Source organism: Neovison vison, chromosome 1 (genome assembly GCF_020171115.1).
Source record: "Neovison vison isolate M4711 chromosome 1, ASM_NN_V1, whole genome shotgun sequence".
Classification (NCBI taxonomy): Eukaryota; Metazoa; Chordata; class Mammalia; order Carnivora; family Mustelidae; genus Neogale; species Neogale vison.
The window spans coordinates 99,864,971-99,885,430 of record NC_058091.1 but is presented as its reverse complement, the minus strand read 5'-3'; the positions used below and the strand labels follow the sequence as shown (position 1 = coordinate 99,885,430).

The window sequence follows — 20,460 nt, the reverse complement described above, 5'->3', positions numbered from 1 at the left end:
CTCTCTCTCTCTGCTGCTCTGCCTACTTGTGATCTCTCTCTGTCAAATGAATAAATAAAATCTTAAAAACAAAACAAAAACAAAATAGTATTACTGGCAAGTGGGTGTTGCCACCTCTCCCTGAACACTTCAAGTTACAGGGAGCTCATCCCTTCACTAAGCAGCCCAGACTAATTTGTAACCAACATTTCATTTATATCCTTCCCCTATAGCTGTCTGAACTAGAAGATGCAGTAACAAATCGACTTCTCTTCTATAGGACGGCCTCTCAAATGCTTGAGGTCAGCCATTTCACACTTCCTACTTCCTATGCCTAGCAACAAAACGTCCCCAGTTGCTACAACTGTTTTTGGATACCAAGTATCATTCTCACCGACCATTTCTACCTGGACTCAAAATCCTCATCAATTTTCCACCCAGGCCAAACCAAAAGATGTCTGTGTTCCTCCCCGGTTGTTATGATCAGATACTGCTTTCATCTTGACCAAACACCAGAAAGGAAGTGGTTCTCTGTCCTAGAGCTTCTTCAGCTACTGAAAATCCTTCAGAAACCTGCTTTGATATTTTGAATAAAAGCTAAACAAAGGTCAAAGACAGCAACACTTTGTTAACTATGTGGTTAAACATAGTTTCTTACAACCTCTAAGTGGCTTCACAATGGTGGAGCTCTCGGTCCACGTCTGTTTATACCTTCGGAGTTTATTTTCTCACACAGGACTGAATGCCTTTAGGATAAAGGAAATGTCTGAACTAACTGATTTTAAAGGAAATGACAGACAATGGTTAAAGGAAAAGACTATTCTCGACGTATGAGAAAAGGATCAACTCAAACACACCATTCTTCCCTAGGTCATGTGGTGAGGTCAGAGTCACTTTCTCATTAACTACTTAGGATGCTCACATAAAAATTTCAGAGTTTTATTTTTGAGACTGCTCCCATGCCTGAAACTTATCTATTATTCAGACTAATCTCTACTGAAAACAATGGAGACAAGATATGGAAGAGACAGAGGAGTCAACACTTAGAAGTAATCATACCTATAACTGCTACCGGAACCAGGATGACAGAAATACTTGCCTATCAAGAAACTTCAAGTGCATTAAATGTTCTCTGCATTCCTTCTTTAAGAACAAATAAATGAGACTAAAGGAGCCACATCGCCAGCCTCTGAGAGTGGTGACCAAAGGATCAGAGTGATCCCCAAAGGCCTGTGACAACAGCCAGCACCTTTAGTAGGGAATTACTTTCCGTACTTACCGATGCCATCTGGAATCACTTCTAGTAAGTTCTGGGAAATGACTAAATCCGTTAATGAAGTCAGGCCACTGATTTCTTCAGGAAGTCTTTCCAACCTATTTTCAGAGACATCTAAGCACAGTAGGTTCTTCAGATTTCCTATTTCCTACATCAGTGACACAAAAAAGAGATTCATGCTTCAACCTGCCACAGTACAGAGGAATTTCTTTTTTTTTTTTTTTTTTAAGATTTTATTTATTTATTTGACAGAGAGAGATCACAAGTTGGCAGAGAAGCAGGCAGAGAGAGAGAGAGGAGGAAGCAGGCTCCCTGCTGAGCAGAGAGCCCGATGTGGGACTCGATCCCAGGATCCCGAGATCATGACTTGAGCTGAAGGCAGCGGCTTAACCCACTGAGCCACCCAGGTGCCCCCAGTACAGAGGAATTTCTTACAGTGATTTTTCACAGTCATATCCCAAAGTTGTCCCGAGGATGTTTCTTTAGCGTTTATCTATATGAGAAGGCTGGAGTAAATTTCCAGACCCCTTTCCAATGAAAACGGGAAGCTGTAAAAATCACAGGCACGGCTCTGGGAGGGATGCCAAGCCCTCCAACTTCAGGCAGGCAAGGAATCATTCTCACGTAACAGAGGAAGAGACTGGCACCAAGGGAGAACAAATGACTCTATGGTTACATAATTTTAAAAAAGGGAGTCTCGAATCCAGTTCCTCAAGTTTTGGAATCAATCACTTCAATAAAGAACTCATACTTCAGGGTGACCCTGAGATTTTCTGTTAAGAAACCATCTGTAGGGCGCCTGGGTGGCTCAGTGGGTTAATCCTCTGCCTTCGGCTCAGATCATGATCTCAGAGTCCTGGGATTGAGTCCTGCATGGGACTCTCTGCTTGGCAGGGAGGCTGCTTCCTCCTCTCTCTCTCTGCCTGCCTCTCTGCCTACTTGTGATCTCTGTCTGTCAAATAAATAAATAAAATCTTAAAAAAAAAAAAAAAAGAAACCATCTGTACGTATACACACACACACACACACACACACACACACTCTCTCTCTCTCTCTCTCTCTCTCTCTTCTCCCATCATGCCACAGAGCTGGTGTATCACTTTCCTGATAACCCCGTGGTATTTTTATTCCCCATCCTGTGACTCCGAAAATAATGAGAATTCTCCCAACCAGGATTTCTCCTAATTTCCCAGAGAAATCTAGGTATTAATCAAACCTTCACCACATCAGTTGCTAATCTGTCTCCCTTCCCCAAATGCAGCCAAGACCTCAGAAAGAGACTGCAATTATCCCCTTCCTTCCCTTGGCTGTGAGTGAGGCCCTCCTACCTTCAGCGCTGTAACTACACCCAGAACATGCTACGAGTGCTTCCTCCTGGAGTTCGACCTCCTGCATCAACACGGCCTTCCTCACCTACAGCACACGGCACCATCACACCGGCTTCAGCCCACTGAGCAGACGCCTGACCATCTGATCTGCTTTAAACTAGGGGCACCTAGGCCATCAGGAAATACACCCAGACTTTAAAGACCGGCTATAAGGTATATCAAAGAATGAAATTCAGGAATAGTTAGACAAAAATTGAGTAAGAGGAAAACGCTTGTTTTTTAATTGTTGGGTTTGTTGGCTTATGTTTCTCTGTCATTTTACCAGAAGGCAAGCCTGCTTACAAAAGGACTCCACGAGATGACTATGTACCTAGAAGTCTGTGCAGACTCTAATTCATTTGGAACACGGTTCTCACATTTGATAGGAGTCGGAAAAACCTTAACACTATGACAAAACAGCTAAAACATAAGCAGTATTTGCAAAAATTGTGAAATAAAAGCTTTTAACATTTCTTTTACATCAACTATTACAGAACAGAATGTGGTCACAACCATCCCAAAGCACTTGGCACATCACAGACTGTCAGAAATGGACACCATCTAAGACTCAGGAGTCCTCGCAATTTACAAAGTTGCTGGGCTTGAAGTAAGCCACATGGGGAGCAAGGATGAAATAAAATACAGACTTCACCAACTAAAGGATGTATTTTCTATCTTTAGAAATGGTGGGTTGAGGCTTTCAATTTTTCTGTGGCAATGTAGCATGATGAATGCTTAATATATGTTACCAAATGTGCTTTTACAACCAATGTTTTTGGTTTCAAGATCCCCGTTATAGAAAATTTTACACAGAAGCAGGGAATTCATGAGTGGTGCCTGTGGTTGTTTTATAATTTGGGGGAAACAATGTAAAATCACCACTTACCTGAGGTAATTCTGATAGCTGATTTCCATCCAACCAGAGATCCTTTAGATGTAAGAGAGCTCCAATTGATTCTGGCTAAAACAACAAAAAACAATGCTATGGTAACAAAGTTCCAATGTTGAGTCTTCCAGTAAGAAAGAATCCCAATTCAACAGTTAATAAATGGGTACTATAGAGGATGTCTGTTGGGACTTTTCCAATACAAGTCCCCCATCCTAAAAGCACTCCCAGTGCTCTCCAAGAATGCTGGTGATTTCCATTTATGCCCGTCATCTCTAGTCCTGACCCCCCCACACCCCTACATCATAATTCTTAACATGTATGAACTGAAGCACATTCTCTCATGTTGCCAAGCTATATCTGTGAAAATACACCCCTATAGATCTCCCCTAAAATACATTTTGATGACACATAGGGACAAAATTAAATCTAAATCTCTTCGGTACAGACTTACCAAATTATATATTTCATTGTTTCCTAAATCAAGTTCTTCTAGTCTCCGCAGCTGAGTAAGAGAACTATTAAAAAAAAGAAGAAGGAACTCTTAGAGAGTACTTAGAAATGCTGAGCAACATGGTATTCCTCAGTTGGATTCATTTCCAAAAACATTCGAACTGCATGGTTCTAAGAATTACCAAGGAAAAACTATTAAGGGAAGGCTGGCATCTCCCAAACTTTCCAAAAGACACAGAATCTCTTTTTGACAAAGTACTGTAGTACTTATTTTTTTTAAAATACTTGAAGAAATTCATGTAGTACAAAATCCCCTCTTGTTTTGCCCAGAGACTCACTCAGGAAGATATGTAAGAAGATTCTCTCTCAGTTCCAGGGAAGCCAGGTTATAAAGACTAGAAATGAACAAGAGGAAAAAAATATAAGGAAAATTCCTGAGATTCTTCTTCCCATTCTCCCCTTCATAATATACTCCAAAAATAGCAATTCTTAATAAAACCTCATCACTTCCTCCCAGGAGAAAAATATGTATAACCACTACCCCTATCCTCATTAAAAACAACATACTATCTACCTCCTCAGTTTTAATATTAAAATAAAAAGAGAAGCATCATCAATGTAAGGCACCCTTATTTAAATTCTTGTACAGTTGATATGTGAAAATAAGTCAGTAGTCCTTAAAGACAAACCACTGCTTGGAACCAAGATAGAAGCCAACTGTATGCTTCCAGACTTTAGAATGTCAAATATGTGCAGGTACCATAAAAAACAGTAATGCCTTTAATCTCACAAAGATCAGAGCTCTTCTTCCAAACACCAGTGAGAGACCAACCATGTTTGAAAGTAGTAGGCATCTCAGTCCAGAGGGCCCACATGCTGTACCTAAGATCACAAATTCTAGGGATGCCTGGGTGGCTCAGTCGTTAAGTGTCTGCCTTCAGCTCAGGTCATGATCCCAGAGTCCTGGGATGGAGTCCTGCATCAGACTCCCTGCTCAGTGGGGCTTCTGCTTCTCCCTCTGCCTCTGTCCCCCTCTGCTCCTTGCTCATGCTCCCTGGCTCTCTCTCGCTCTCTCTCTCTCCCAAAAACACGTAAAATCTTTAAAAAAAGACCACAAATTCGCAGAGTACCTGGAAGCAACAGTATGAAAATAATGGCCATTTAAATGCATCAAGGACACCTCACGTGGTGCCCAGAACACAAGACCGATTCAATAAATGGGAGCGGTAATGTTTGTTTCATTCCTATGGAACACCACAGTAGCATGCTTTTCTGCAGATTCTGTTGCCTCTCGGGTGTAATCCATGCCTACCAGGAGCACAATGAAAGGAGACAGATGTTTTCCCAGGACACTAATGATCTGGGTGGAAGCTTCATATGCAGTGGCGGTTCTGCCTCACCAGAAACCTCACATGCCCAGGGGACGTCAGCACGGGCACGCATTACTGATTCGGAAGGTAACAGATTCATCTATTACTCCACCAGGTGCTGTTCTAAGCTCTGCACCAATCCAAAACTCAAGTTTTTGCTTGTATCACCACAGTAATGTTCAAATTTGGAGGACTTTTACCATGTAAGCACACAGAACACAAGGAGTCAAACATTATCCCAACACTCTAATCTGCCTTAATCTTCCATTCTCCTTCCAACATAAAAGCCAGAACCAAAGCTGGTTTCATAACATTAGAAAATGTAAATCTGATTTGCACAAACAATATATATACATATGTGAAGACTGTTTTCTGGAAAATGTATCTTAACTTGATGAAATGCACAAATTCTGCATCTCCTCCAATTTTAGAAAACAATACTTTTCACAATTAAGGCAGAAGCAAACAAAACTCTTCAGAACATATTTTTTTAAAAAAATCAAAATCCCTGCTAACAATTATGAATTTAATGCTGACATTCTTAAGAAAAAAGGAAGGCCAAAGTTGCAGCAATGTAGCTCTACCTTGGGTGGGTCATGCATTCACACAGAAGACAGAAGAATGGGAAGGAGAGGGAGGTGAGAAGGAATTACCTGGTGTCTATTTCAAAAAGCAACCTGTACACGAGGGTGACAAGTAAACACTGCACTGCTTTGCTTTCAGCTTTGGTGTAAACCCTGGCCAGTTTCACTGGGGAGGTAGTAACCTTTAGCTATTTTCACATTCATATTTTAACAATCACTGATGAAATTGTAATTTTATCTGTTCAACATTCATTGCTTTCACATCAATTTTGACGCATGAAAGGCACACACTAATAAAAGAAGGAAAAAGTCCTTGCTTCACAAACCTTACTGGCAGGCATCACTGAATGCCCTCTTTAAAAGTGGTTTTCCTGGGGTGCCTGGGTGGCTCAGTCATTAAGCGTCTGCCTTTTGCTCAGGTCATGATCCCAGGGTGCTGGAAAGGAGTCCTGCATGGGGTTCCCTGCTTAAAGAGGAGCTTGCTTCTCCCTCTGCCTCTTCCCCTTCCCTGCTCATGCTCTCTCTATCTAACAAATAAACAAAATCTTTAAAAAATAAAATAAAATAGGGGCACCTGGGTGGTTCAGTGGGTTAAGCCTCTGCCTTCGGCTCAGGTCATGATCCCAGGGTCCTGGGATCGAGCCCTGAATCGGGCTCTCTGCTCAGCGGGAAGCCTGCTTCCTCCTCTCTCTGCCTGCCTCTCTGCCTACTTGTGATCTCTCTGTCAAATAAATAAATAAAATCTTAAAAAATAAAATAAAATAACAATAAAAGCAGTTTTCTGCAGGCCTTGATGCGGAGCATCGTCCTGAGGCCTCCCACCTGACCTGGACCACCTGCCCACTCTCTCTGGCACAGCATACAGCTCCTCACACACATCACACTCTCTCATACTCTTGAGTAGTAATGACCCAGCTGGGTGATGACAGGCCAAGAACACAATTAGGAACGGGGTGCTTTGTGTAAATTCCATTAGGAAGGGCCCAAAGCACAATCCAAGTCCGGTAGGAAGCCAAAACTCCTGCCCTCACCCCACACCACCTTGAGGCATCTCAGGGGCCCTCTATTCTCTGGAATCTCTTAATAATTTCAATTTTAAAAGCAGCTATCAATCTGGGGCAAATATGTCAGTCCTACCTTCTTAACCGCACCAAGGACACTAGCACTAGCATAAACACAGGTTTATGTCATTTTAAAAACAGGGTACACATTTTCTCTTGAGGGTAAAAGGCACAGGCCACAGTTACTAAAAGCAATAATGCTTGAGCAAAAATACTGCAAAAATGCCCGCAGACTTCCAACATTCTGCAAGTTAGCAGAACTTGCTAATGACCTGTTATAGTCAATGCATGGTTCCCACCACCACCATGCTAATACCCAAGTAAGCAGAACATCCTGTTAAGCAAAAAAGTTCTGATTCCAAAACTTCTTAGTTTCTACTGTTTGGAGGCGTTGGGGGGAATGAGAATGTATGGGTGTTACAACAACAAAAAAATAGCTGATTTTTGTAACTTTTCAAAATTTAACAATTAATTTAAAACAAAGTATTTAAAATAAGAGCTTTTCTGAGACAATACTTCCCCTAACTTTAAACTATTTAAAATGAAGGAACTCAAGCATTCCATCAGGCTCTGTGGACCCAGTGGCCAAATGTTACTCTGGGAAGAGTACATGGGGTTGGGCAGGGCGCAGGGGGTAGGGCCCGGCCCTGGCTCCACTCCTGGCTTGTCCCTCACTAAGTAGCTACTGGACTGCCCAGCTCAGGGGCTACCCCAACATCCCCTAAAATAAAGATAATCGTATCTACTATGGCAATTAGGGCAAACTACATTTTCCATTTTCCCATCAAGTCAAGAGAGTGTTGCCCCTTATTTCCTTGAGACAGACCCCAGCCCTGTGCAGTCAGGTACCTTCTAAGTGGGCATGTCCTGCTACATGACACTCTACATCACAGGAGTCATCCCCGCTACGGAAGACTCCCTGAAGTGCAGCTCCCAGAGACAGTGAGCTGCTGGCCCTGGCCAACTTGTAGAAAGATACAAGTTGCACAGTCCCAGAGCAAGTACAGAATCCTGCCAGCCCTCTCCAAATATTCTACTAACAGCTTACATAAAAGGAGATCTGCCTGAATGCAGATTTAGACCAGAGAAATTAATATAAAATGGAATGACTAAATGAATGAACAAATGATCTCCCTTAGTCTTTCAGAATACAGCATGCATCTTCAATCCAGATGTCAAGATAGTGCCTTCCCATCAAGGCAACATTCAATGTAGCACAAACACCTCTGCCTCCCTTATAGCACCTAATAAAGAAAAATATGCTCTGGCAAATGAGGCACTGGGGGAGTCAGACTCAGTTCTGTCCGCTTCTGAGACCAGGCTCTTAATCCCTAGGCCCAGAGAAACAAGGAGACTCAGCCTCCACATGTCTTTATCAGCCACTTCAGTTAAAACATGAGAGTATAGAGACCAAAGAAAATGCCAGGTGTTTCTAATATTTTACATGTGAGAAAATGAGACACTGGAGATGCAATATGAGAATTACTGGTTTTTAACACTTCGACTACTAGCAATGATACCAGCAGCTTATTATATGATAGATATTGTTGTATAGATTTTGTTACTTTTTCATGCAAAGACAATCAAGTATCTTCCCAGTCTTCACATGCAATTTACCTCACACACATCTAGTACTTTGCTTTGCTCTGATTTTTTAAAAGATTTTATTTATTTATTTGTCTGAGAGAGAGAGCACACAACCAGGGGGAGTGACAGGCAGACAGAGGGAGAAGCTGAGCAGGGAGCCTGATGCAGGACTCAATCCCGGGATCCTGAGCCAAAGGCAGACGCTTAACTAATGGAGCCTCCCAGGCGTCCCTGCTCACACAGATTTTTGTCTCATTTCTTATTTATAAATATCTGTACTTTTTTTTTAAATAACTGCATAGTATCTCACTTCTATATACACCTTAATTTTTTAAAACTATTCCCTCATTAACAGTTATTTTACTCTTTAATTTTAATATTTGGCAAATTAAACTTCTATGCAATACTGCTGGAGTGATTTCATCCCCATCCTACAAAAACATGATTTTCTCTTCTTCCTCTAACTCCTTTCCACTATTTCTACCAGCAAATGGGGTAAAACAACAATAACCACCACAAACAACTTAATGAGCTCTTACAGAAAAAGAGTACATTAAAGCATTTCTTCTGAACACATTAATGCTTAATGTTTTACACAGTTCATGAGAGTAGGGACAAAAGTTATAACGTAAGTCAGAATGTAGGCCATCTGTATTTTTAGGATTCTATTTCAGGGACTGGATGAATGGTTACTTTAAAGAATTTACATCTGTTCTCCACTATACTTGAAAAATCCCCTTTTAATCCACTTGGATTTTTTTTTTCCATTTTGGTAGCCAAAATCATTAAGAAACTAAAGAATAAAATAAATTGAGGTAGAACAAGAAAACAAATGGTAGTACACTATAAAACCATTAAAATATATAATCTATAAATATTCATGGTAATATTATTTGATGGGAGAAAACACCACAATTATTAGGGACAGGGAGAGTTTACATAAAATTTCTGCCTTTTAAATACCAAATTAGTATTTAAGAAAGCTATGGTAACAAATTTCTTTATGGTGGTTTTGCTCTAGAAACTTCTAAAAAATATTTATTTTTGTTTTTGAAACAAACATTTTATAGAAATTCCTAGGCCTCAAAAAAGAGTAGGGGACGCCTGGGTGGCTCAGTGGGTTAAAGCCTCTGCCTTTGGCTCAGGTCATGATCTCAGGGTCCTGGGATTGAGCACTGCATCGGGCTCTCTGCTCAGCAGGGATCCTGCTTCTCCGTCTCCCTCTGACCTTCTTCCTCTCTTGTTCTCTGTCTCTCTCAAAAACTTTAAAAAAAAGGGGTGGGGGTGGGGGTAGGGGAGTAAGATTTATTCCTTTCAGGCAGCATGCACTAATATAATATAGGTAAGCAGCCCGGCCCTAGACCTTATTAGTAAGGCCCACTAAAATTAAGATCATCATTCCCAAGGATAACAGACACAAAATCAGACCCGCACCCTCTATTTCCATCTGCCAGGGAACCCAGGGCCTATGTACTTGCTCTACTTTTATTAGCAAATGGCATAATTAAATGTTTACTGATAATAACCATTTCATGACTGATAGCTACGTTCTGGGCACCATGCCAGTCTGTTATATATTCCTTCTCCTATAAGAATGCTATTTTTTGAGAAGCAAATCTAAACAGAGTAGAGATATTTGGATATATTTAGACTAACTTATTTTTTGTTCTTTTTTTTTTTTTTTTTGAGGGTATGTTTCTTTAATGGCCAAAGATAAGGAATTTCATGGAGACAGATACATAAAGTAAAGACAAATGCCCCCAGATGGAAACAGAGGCTCCCAAGATTCTCAAAATTCTCTACAAGTTCCCAATGGAGTCTTACAACCTCTCAACCTTGCTCCCGCTCCTTGTGGCCCGAAGGTCTTGGAGGCCCTGGCTATGTGTACCGCCTTGTCACCAGGTGAGTAAATGAGGTGAAATGACTTTAGTGCGTTACTCATGAGGCTACGTTAGAGAGCATTTCCTGCAAGAATAAATAGGTCAGCCTCCCAGGTACAACCTCATCCTTCAGCAACACCAGGCTTAAAGTTGGCCTAAAGATCCATCACCACTACCTAATTCTAGAAAACTGTCATCACCCACAAAGAAACTTCAGGTTTCTGTTGGCCATTTGGGTAAGATACTACCTCACACCAGTCAGAATGGCTAAAATAAAGAAGTAGGGAAATGACAGATGCTGGTGAGGATATGGAGAAAGAGGAACCCTCCTACACTGTTGGTGGGAATGAAAGCTGGTGTAGCCACTCTGGAAAACAGCATGGACATTCCTCATAAAGTTGAAAATAGAGCTAGCCTACCACACAGCAATTGTACTAGTAGGATTTACTCCAAAGATACAAAGGTAGAAATCTGAAGGGGCACGTGCACCTGAATATTTATAGCAGCAATAGCCACAGAAGCCAAACTATGGAAAGAACCTAGATGGCCGTCAACAGATGAATGGATAAAAAAGATGTGGTGTGTGTGTGTGTGTTTTTATATATATATATATATATATATATATATATATATATATAAAATGGAATACTATGCAGCCAAAAAAAATGAAATCTAGTCATTTGCAACGACATGGATGGAACTAGAGGGTATTTTGCTGAGCAAAATAAGTCAGTCAAAGAAAGACAATTATCATGTGATCTCACTGATATGTGGAATTTGAGAAACAAGGCAAAGATCATTGAGGAAGAGAGGAAAAAATGAAATAAGACAAAACCAGAGAGGGAGACAAACCATAAGAGACTCTTAATTTCAGGAAACAAACTGAGAGTTGCTGGAGTGGAGGGGGGTGAGAGGGATGGGGTGGCTGGGGGATGGACATAGGGGAGGGTATGTGCTATGGTGAGCACTACAAATTGTGTAAGACTGATGAATCACAGCCCTGTACCCCTGAAACAAATAATACATTACATGTTAATACAAATAAATTAATTAATTTTAAAAAAGAAACTTCATATCCATCAGAGGTTGTTCCTTATCCTGGCTCTGCCCTCCCAACACTTACCCTCCCTCACTCCCTACCCCAGGCACTGGCAACCACTCATCTAATTTCTGTCTCTATGCATTTGCCTATACTCGATATGTCATTTGAATGGAATCAGACACTATGTGGCCTTTTCTATCGGCTTCTTTTACTTAACGTGTTTTTAAGGTTCATCCTGTTGTAGCATGTATTGGTATCCCAATACTTTTTTGGCTAAATATTTCATTAGATGAATATATCACATTTTGGTTATCAGTTAATCACTGATAGAAATGTGAGTTGTTTCTACCCTTTGGCTATTACGAATAAAAGCAGCTATGAACATCCATGCACAAGTTTTTGTGAGGCATGCTTTAAATTCTCTTTGGTAGTGGAATTGCTGGGTTATATGGTAACTATGTCCGGCTTTTTGAAGTGGGACCTGCTCCTTCAAGAGCGGGGCATGCATCTCTTTACATTCCTACCAGCAGTGGATGAGGGTTTCAGTCTCTACACATCTTCACCAACATTTGGTATTACTGGTTTTTATTAGAATTAGTGGGTCTAAAGTGGTATCTCACTGTGGTTTTGATTTGCTTTTATCTGATAATTTAAATGATGTTGAGCATCTTTTTATGTGACTATTGGTCATTTGTTTATCTTCTTTGGACAAATCTCCATCTTTATTTTTTTAATTGGGTTATTTATCTTTCACTGTTGAGTTTTAAGAATTCTCAATATATTATGGATACAAGGCTCTTATTGGATACATAATTTGCAAATATTTTCTGCCACCTGTACATTTTCTTTTCACTTTCTTCATAGTGGACTTTGACGCATAAAGTCTTCAATTGTGATGAAGTCCAGATTTATCCATTTTTTTCTTTTGTTGTGTGGGCTTTCGGTGTCACATCTAAGAAACCACTGCCTAATCCAAAGTCATGAAGATTTACCCATATTCTTATAAGAGTTTTAGCTCTTACATTTAAGTCTTTGCTCCATTTAGAATTAATTTTTGTATGTGGTGTGAAGTAGGGGTGGGACTTCATTCTTTCGCATATGGATGGATAGTCAGTTGTCCCATCAGCATCTGTTGAAAAAACTATCCTTCCTCACTGAACTGGTTTGGCACTCCTGTCAAAATCAGTTAACTATAAATGGCAAGGGTTTATTTCTGAATTCCCAATTCTATTCCAGTGAACTCTGTGTCTATCTTTTTGTCAGTACCACACATCTTGATCACTGAACCTTGCTAGTTACGTTTTGAAATCTGGAAGTGTCAATCCTCCAATATTGCACATCTTCTTTCAGACTGTTTTGGCTATTCTGGGTCTCTTATATCTCCATTTGAATTTGGGGCTGAACATGTCAATTAGTGCAAAACAAAAAAAAAAAAAGCCAACTAGAATTCTGATGGGGATTGAGTTGAATAAGTAGATTTATTTGGGGAGTACTGCCATCATAACCATATTAAGTCTCCTAATCCATAAACACTGAATGTCTTTCCATTTATTTAGGTCATTTTTACCTTCTTTCAACAATGTTTTGTACTTTGCTATATATGTGTCTTACATTTCTTCTGTTATATTTATTCCTAACTATTTCATTCTTTTTGGTGCTTTATAAAGGGAACTGTTTTCTTAATTTCATTTTTGGTTTGCTCAGTGCTAGCATATAGAAATAAAACGGATTTTTACATTAATCTTGTATCCTGTAATCTTGCTGAATTGATTAACTAACTCCAATAGCTTTTTGTGGATTCCTTAGGATACTTTCTATATAAGATCATGTTCATCTGCAGGCTAACCCATTTTTGAAAAGTAAAAAAAAAAAAATCGGTGTGGGATTTACTTGAGTAGAAATTGATAAAACTAATCTCAAGAAAAATATTTCATTAGCATGTTTTTTGAAAGACAAATTCACTTACACTTTGTACCAACATTTGAAAACTCCTTAAAGCAAAAGTATCCTTCCTGGCTTTACCGGTAGAAGCCTCCAAGACGTTTTAGTGAGAGTAAAGCAAAAAGTCATTTTTCACCAAACAGTGTTTTCAAGGGCCTATCTGAAAAGTCAGTATTATTCAGCCAGTGTCCTTAAAGCCTACCCAAGCCTGGGAACTCTATGAAGACCATAAGGAATGCTTCCCTTCTTGGCTGTTGCCTTCCCATGATAACTGGCAATTTCAGTGATATGTAGTCATTTACTTAATTTTACCCCCAGGGTTTTCTAAAAGGGATATAAAGAGGTCTTTATAAAATGCAAACATGTAAAAAACCTCATGACATAGAAAGTGCAGGTTCTTCATGGAACAAAGTAAGTTCAAAATCCCAGCTCTTCCAGCCACCAACAACACAAATCTGGGCAAACTATCTATCCCCATTTCAGAGGCAAAGCTTACGAAACTCAGGATGGTTAACAGTAACCACGAGTAGTATTGCTGTACTGATGCCGTATATGTGCCTAACAGAGCATCCCCCCTTGTAAATGTCAGCCACACGGCTCCTCCAACTCCTCAGATTCCTGCAACTCATGGATATTAATACAGCTGCTCTCACTGATCATCAAAATTAGCTATGAGCTTTCTCATTTTTGTCTCGTAACAAAAGCAGAAAAGGAAATGTGATACATGTCAGAACTGATATTACGAGGAAGAAGCTTGGGATGCCTGGGTGGCTCGGTCAGTTAAACGTATGACTCTTGATTTCGAACGGGGTCCCGAGATCAAGACCCCCTCTCCCCCTCCGCTCTTTCCCCTACTCTTACTTGCTCTAATAAATACAAAAAATCCTAAAACGAAGAAGCTTACCAGTTCTTCTGGTGAGACTTTTTTCCCCCTGAAAATATATACTAAAATCTGTCCCTAGTGGCTCCTTTCATCAGGAAAACTAAGCAAAATTATTGGACAACAATTATTCTTCATTAGAAGGTTTTAAGAGCAATGGAGATAGGTTTCTTTTTTTCCATAGTTTCTTCTTTAATCAACACTATGGCATTAAGCCAGAAAAGTGACTGCATAGGAACATGTCAATGTGGTCCTCAAAAAGCTTTAAGAACCCAACTGGGTTGCCTCTACCATCAGGTTGGAAGCTAGCAGAGTGAAGGAGGTAACACTGTGCATCTGATCCCGGGTACTCATTCGTTATGTCAGAGCAACACCAGGGTTGGTCCAGACACAAAGAAAGTTTAACAACCAAAGACTCCCCCACTTACAGCGTACAATGTGATCCAGGTGCAAACACTTGAACACTGAACCACTAAACCTCTATGTACAGATAAAAGACTAATGCGCTCACTGTGTGGGCAGTAAAGCATCGGTCAGGGAACCTGTGCGTTGAAGATCTACATCACCTCTTCCCATCATTGGAGAAGGATTGACAAAAGAGGTAGAATTTCAATCATTTAGTGAGGACAAACCTCGGCCAGTTGGTAAAGACAGGAAACAGGGAAACAATTTTAAAGCTCATTGTCATGACAGGCTCTGAAGTTTTGCACTGGCTTTGAGCAAAGCGTGCTGGGTCTACATCACGGTAAAGGCTCCATGGTGCAGTAGACAAGTAGTACTGGGCAGCAGCAACAGTGGTCTCCACACTTCACTTGAAAATTATTTGCTGCAGACTTTTTTCAAGCAAATATTAAATGCAACATCAATATAATCAATAAATTTGTGCCTGCCCTGGCACAAACAAGGATCAGCAAAGCCCACCCACCAGAGCACCTTTTTTACTCTCCACAGTGCCAGAGTTCACTGCGACCCCTAGGGACCTGAAAAAGAACAGAAGAACCGCCATCCAGCTTAACTGACTCCTAGTCTCTTCCAGAATGGGTGTCCTCACACACTTAAGTACACAGATGTACTTTTCACTTAATGTTCTTTAAGTAAAAAAGAAAGCATTTAAAAATATTTTATTAAAAATTTAAATAAAAAATCTTTTGGGCTGTCAGTGTGAGAGCCCTGTATTATATAGCCAATTTTTTTGTTTTATGTCTGGGGATAGAACTATTGGTTCTAAATTATTTTAATGCTTGGTGTGATGGCTATGCTAGGTGAAAAAAATTCTTCACAAGTTACACTGACTCTTTCAAGAAGAACCATATTCTCAGCTTCATTTATTAAATCGTTATACTAATTTTTAAAAGTATCCTCTGCTTATGGTAAGATCTTTATTGAAATTCTGCTGATAAACCGTCCCCGCCCCCCCCCATATCAGTCACTTGTTTAGGAAGACTTATCAGAAGTTGCTGTGTTTTTGTATCTTTAACAAAAAAGAATTTTAAAAACAAAATCTTTTGAAGACAAGTTAGCATCTCCCTCACTGTTAAACATCACCTTTACTTTGAAGGACAAGGTACCACAAAAAAGAGTCAGCAAATCGGGGACAGTACAACTTTTTAGTAAAAGAAAAAATGTGTGGCTTTGCATGAGGGAGCCAGTGTGCTCCAGTGTGGTTCAAAAGATTTTCGTGATTATTCCTCGTCTCACTGAGATGTATTAGAAGGACTCTACTCTTCGAGAGACTTGCTTTATTAAAGTAACCACAGCGCAGGCACCTGGCCATGGAGTGTAGGATGTGAGCTGTAGCGCTCTGCACCCCTGGAAAGCACGACCGCCGTGTGATGCAGTTCCCTCCCACACTCTGATGGCCAGGGCTCTGTGCTCCCCAGTGTTCTTAAAAGGGCACTCCGGGATTCAGTGGAGCAACAATTTCAGCTCTCATGCACTGGGTGCCCAGGGAAACCGCAGCCAGCTCACAGGCACACCACAGAATACTTGACACTTGAGAGGGACACGGCAAGACTCCACATCTTTTAGCCGCTACGTGAACCACGAGCTCAGATTATTCGGTTTCCACACTAGACAGTGTGACATTCCTTCTCAGACATTGTATCTTCGCAAAGCTGGGTTTTCAGTGACAAAAGGCAACTACCGGGTGAAAAATCAGTGTAGAATGGGAAAAGAGGTGGCGGTGTGAGAGGCTGGGCAGTGCCCGGCAGGGACCCACATCCTGCTGAAATATTTGGCAATGTTTAAAAATGAAATAAAAATATTTATTCTTTCCATTTATAGGTATTGCTTTTTCAAATAGCTACCGGGTTGTTAGGGCAGAAGTACTTAAATTGGTTACAGTTACCTATTTAATAACTGCCCCAGTTAGATATCACCAGGGCCACTAAGAAAATGTTGTTGTGCACGAGGAGTAGTGGGAAACACGGGGCAGAGACCATAAGAGTGTGCTCCTGTTCCAAATTTGCCATCAACCCCCAAACACTCCTCCAGTTGCCCGACCATTGGCAAACTGAACACACTATGGGACAGATGCTCACTGGTGGCCCCAGCTTTGAGGCACGGCAGTTGGCTTGCCCTAAAGGCCTTGCACTCTTCTCTAGGCTGGACGCTCCTGCCTCTCGTGAGATGGCCTATGTCCTTGACACATCCATAGCTTTCCCAGTTCATGCCAAGTACTGTGCTAGTTGCTGAAAAGAGAAACTGAGGTCCCATTTTCAGTGATGCGCAAAAGACAAACACTGAGGGGGCTGGGGCATTTGACCCATAAGCCGAGTTAATTTACACAAAAACTCTCACTTCAGAATCTACAAAGATAATAGTGACTCTGATCATTCAGATGTCCACTTCATGTCCTTTCCAAATTTTTTTGGAATATCAAATGTTTGTGCCTGAATTATAAAACCATACTATCTCTGAGTAGTTGTTTGGTTACTAAGTATTTGGTTCAGTGCTCTAGAACCATTTCTTCAAGAAACCATTTGGGAATCCCCTGGGAAACTGAACAATTGTTTTTATGAAGTAAGTCCATAAGTTTCAAATACTGACTTGCTTAAAAATGTAGTATACTTATGCATATACACAATTTCCACAACAATTTGCCATTTCAACTGTTTCAAGGTCCTTTTCAGCACAGTCTAGGACTCCAGAGGTGCCCAATCTTTTCTAAGGAGTCTGTTCTTTTTTCTTTTCTACTAAGTGAAAACTTGCTGTTACTTTAGCATGCATAAATCTTAAATCCAACAGGTAGAAATCACGGAGTCTCCTCTTTGATTAAAAATAATAACAATCAGGAACAGAAAACTCCCCTTTTCTCATGTTCACAAATTGACCTAATAGGAAATAGTTGATTCACTTATCTGCCTCGTATTCTTATTTCCTGGGTGATGATTCACCACAGGGTACAAATTCAAAGTGAGAGTTTGTTTTAGATGCAATCAGTATACATAAGGCCATAATAGTAACACAAGATGATTAAGTCTAAAATCAAAACAAAACACAACAGTACCCTTACTATTGACAGAATATGCAGATAAACAAAAAATCCTAAAAACACTGACAGAGTACATATACTAACAGAAAAGATGGAACAAAGGATATGTAATTTATTCTAAAATGATTATTAAGTAACACTTTCCAATAAAACAATGCAGTGGGGAGTGACATGGGTACTTTTGTCTATAAGAATATATTTTCTCTTAAAGCATTCAGGCTTATTAAAAAGGATATGAATTGGGAGACAGAAGGGGTGAACAAGCAGGCAGTGGTAGGCTGAGAAGGAATAGGAAGGAGGGTATCAAGCGAATTAGATTCCAGAGATTCCTGAGGAGGAAGGGGAGTCAGTTTAGGTATTTAAATGGCTACTACTATATTCATTAGAAATACATGAATCTTGACACAGCAAAAGCGGTAAGTCATGAAATCCACAGTAAGACATTATTGTTTCCTCTGCAACAGATCCCATAAACTCAGATTGTACTGGGGGCTTCCTGTCTCCTTCCCCTCTTGAGACATTAAGGACACAAATCTGCATCAGCAAGTCTACTGACAAATGTTTAAACAGCTTGCATCTCAGAAAAGCATGAACTTGCAGGCTGAAACAGGGGTCAGCCGGCTGTCTTCCGCCTGCATAGGAGGGAGAGGAGGGCAAACTTGTCTGTGAAAAACAGGCTACTTCCACAGACCTCTGGAGAGAGACCCTTTGCAGAACAGACATCTGTCAGACACACTGCAGTTCTCAAAAATGAAATTTCTGTTTTGCCTTAGGACTCAGGCAGGACAGGTGAGCACAAAGGAAATCTTTTATGACCCTGGGGAACACTGGTCCACCAGCTTTGGTCGGCCAGGTTGGGCTTTTAGTTTAAGTGGTAAGGCATGAATCATGAGCCTGACTTAACCCACTGCATGTCCTGGAGGTACGGAAAAGATCTGCTGAGATAATTAATTCATCTGAGGGAATGAGTAAGAGAACATTTTTATTTCTTGACATAGCCGTCCTCCCTGACCTCTAAGCCAGGAACGTGGAAATGTACGCATCCCACCCCATCAGTCTCCCAGTTCCACACCTGCTCTCCAAACACACCGTCCCCCCTCCCCCACTATTCTCTGGTCTGTATGGACAAACACTGGTGGACACAGCCGTTGTTCAGGGGTACCCACTCCAAGTTTTCAATAAAATCGCCAAGAGTGATAGTTCCTAACACTACCACTACCCAATTTATTAGCTGCCTATACGACCAGCGTGACCTTGTTTGCTTAAGTTAACTACTTTGGAATCCAACAGTTTGAAGAGCATGTCCAAACAAATTCAGTTTTTCAGTAGTAACAAGCAGCATTATCGTTTTTGGCCCTTAAAATGTAGGGGCAACTGAAAGCAAAAAACACTGGAGTCCTGTTATGATCCTTCTTTAGGGTGAGATTTGAGACTGGGTAAGAGGCTTTCTGAGTAGAAAAATCAGAGCTGTAAAAGAGGAGGCTGAAGTGGATGCTATAAACACTCTTCCACCCTGACATACCCAAACCTCACAAAAAACTTACTTGCCAATATTTTCAGGCAGGGACTGCAGTGAGATGTCATTTACAGAAAGACACGTCAAATTCTGTAATTCAGGAAAGCTTTCTGGCAATCTGAAACAGCAATGACAACAAAATGTTGTTAACTGAAAAAGAAAAGTGCATGTACAGTGTAAACTAGACATAAATACAATGAGTTCTGCCATATGTTAACTGAAATAACCTCCTATAAACTAAAGTATAAAAGGCATGTTTGCCTTGTCTTTCTAGACAGAAGACACTGATAAGGAAAAAAACCCAAGGCTTGGTTTACCTAGAAGTACAGAGGCATGATAAATGCTTAGTGCGGGGATCCAGAAATAATCAGAAAAGATATGCAAGCTCTCAGAATAAAGGAGAACAAATGCTGTGGCAGAAAGAAACAGGTAAATAGCTGCTGAAGCGGAAAGTGACTACGAGTGAAAACACTTGATTGATTAGCAGAAAATAAAGAGAAAGTTTAGCCCAGAAGATTATAATAAAACATAGCATAGCAGCTTAATAATTTTTGTTCTGTAGATTATAATACCCAAGGCAAAGCTATGAATTACTCAGAAGTGATCAATTGATGGCAATTGCTGCTTTCTTAATATTTTTCTTTTAACTCGATTTAAGATGCCAGTCACTTGAGATTATTATATGTTTCACTATGTTCTACACAAAAGGAAATTTTTTATACTTCCCTTAAATTCTACTGAAGAGTTAGGTTTCAAAATAAAAATATTCAAAAACTTGCAAAGAAAGCTCACTTTTAATATTTCTATGGTTACCTCCAGTTACGGAGGAAAAAAAAAAAACTAAAGTTAAAAAGATCTTGTTGAATCTAAAATGCCAAAGGTCTTTATACATAACTCTGCTGATATAGACAACAGAACACATGACCCATTTTTTTTTTGGAGGGGGAGAAGGAGGGGTAGGAAGAACTTCTTGCTTTAGAGATAGCCTCTGCATTAAAATCTTTCATTTTATTTTTCTTTTTCTAGGTTCCTTTTTTTAAAAAGCAAATTCTAGGTTACTGTTTAACATAAAATATAGGTAATTCTAAGCTTCAAAAGCAAATCCAAGCCCTGCAAGATGAGAGTTCTAGGATTTTCTTATGAGT

General features: G+C 40.2%; 1 protein-coding gene across 2 annotated transcripts in view; it reads right to left on the bottom strand.

The window, feature by feature from the left end:
- Positions 1 to 20,460, bottom strand: part of LRRC1 (leucine rich repeat containing 1) — a 128,273-nt gene that overhangs the window by 24,529 nt on the left and 83,284 nt on the right. For both annotated transcript variants that reach the window (XM_044252998.1, XM_044253009.1), the window contains exons 4-8: positions 19,344 to 19,433; positions 4,300 to 4,356; positions 3,963 to 4,026; positions 3,509 to 3,583; positions 1,259 to 1,403 (exon numbers count right to left, since the gene is read on the bottom strand). In XM_044252998.1, coding sequence (XP_044108933.1) covers positions 1,259 to 1,403; positions 3,509 to 3,583; positions 3,963 to 4,026; positions 4,300 to 4,356; positions 19,344 to 19,433 — 431 coding nt within the window. The remainder of the gene's footprint in view (positions 1 to 1,258; positions 1,404 to 3,508; positions 3,584 to 3,962; positions 4,027 to 4,299; positions 4,357 to 19,343; positions 19,434 to 20,460) is intronic.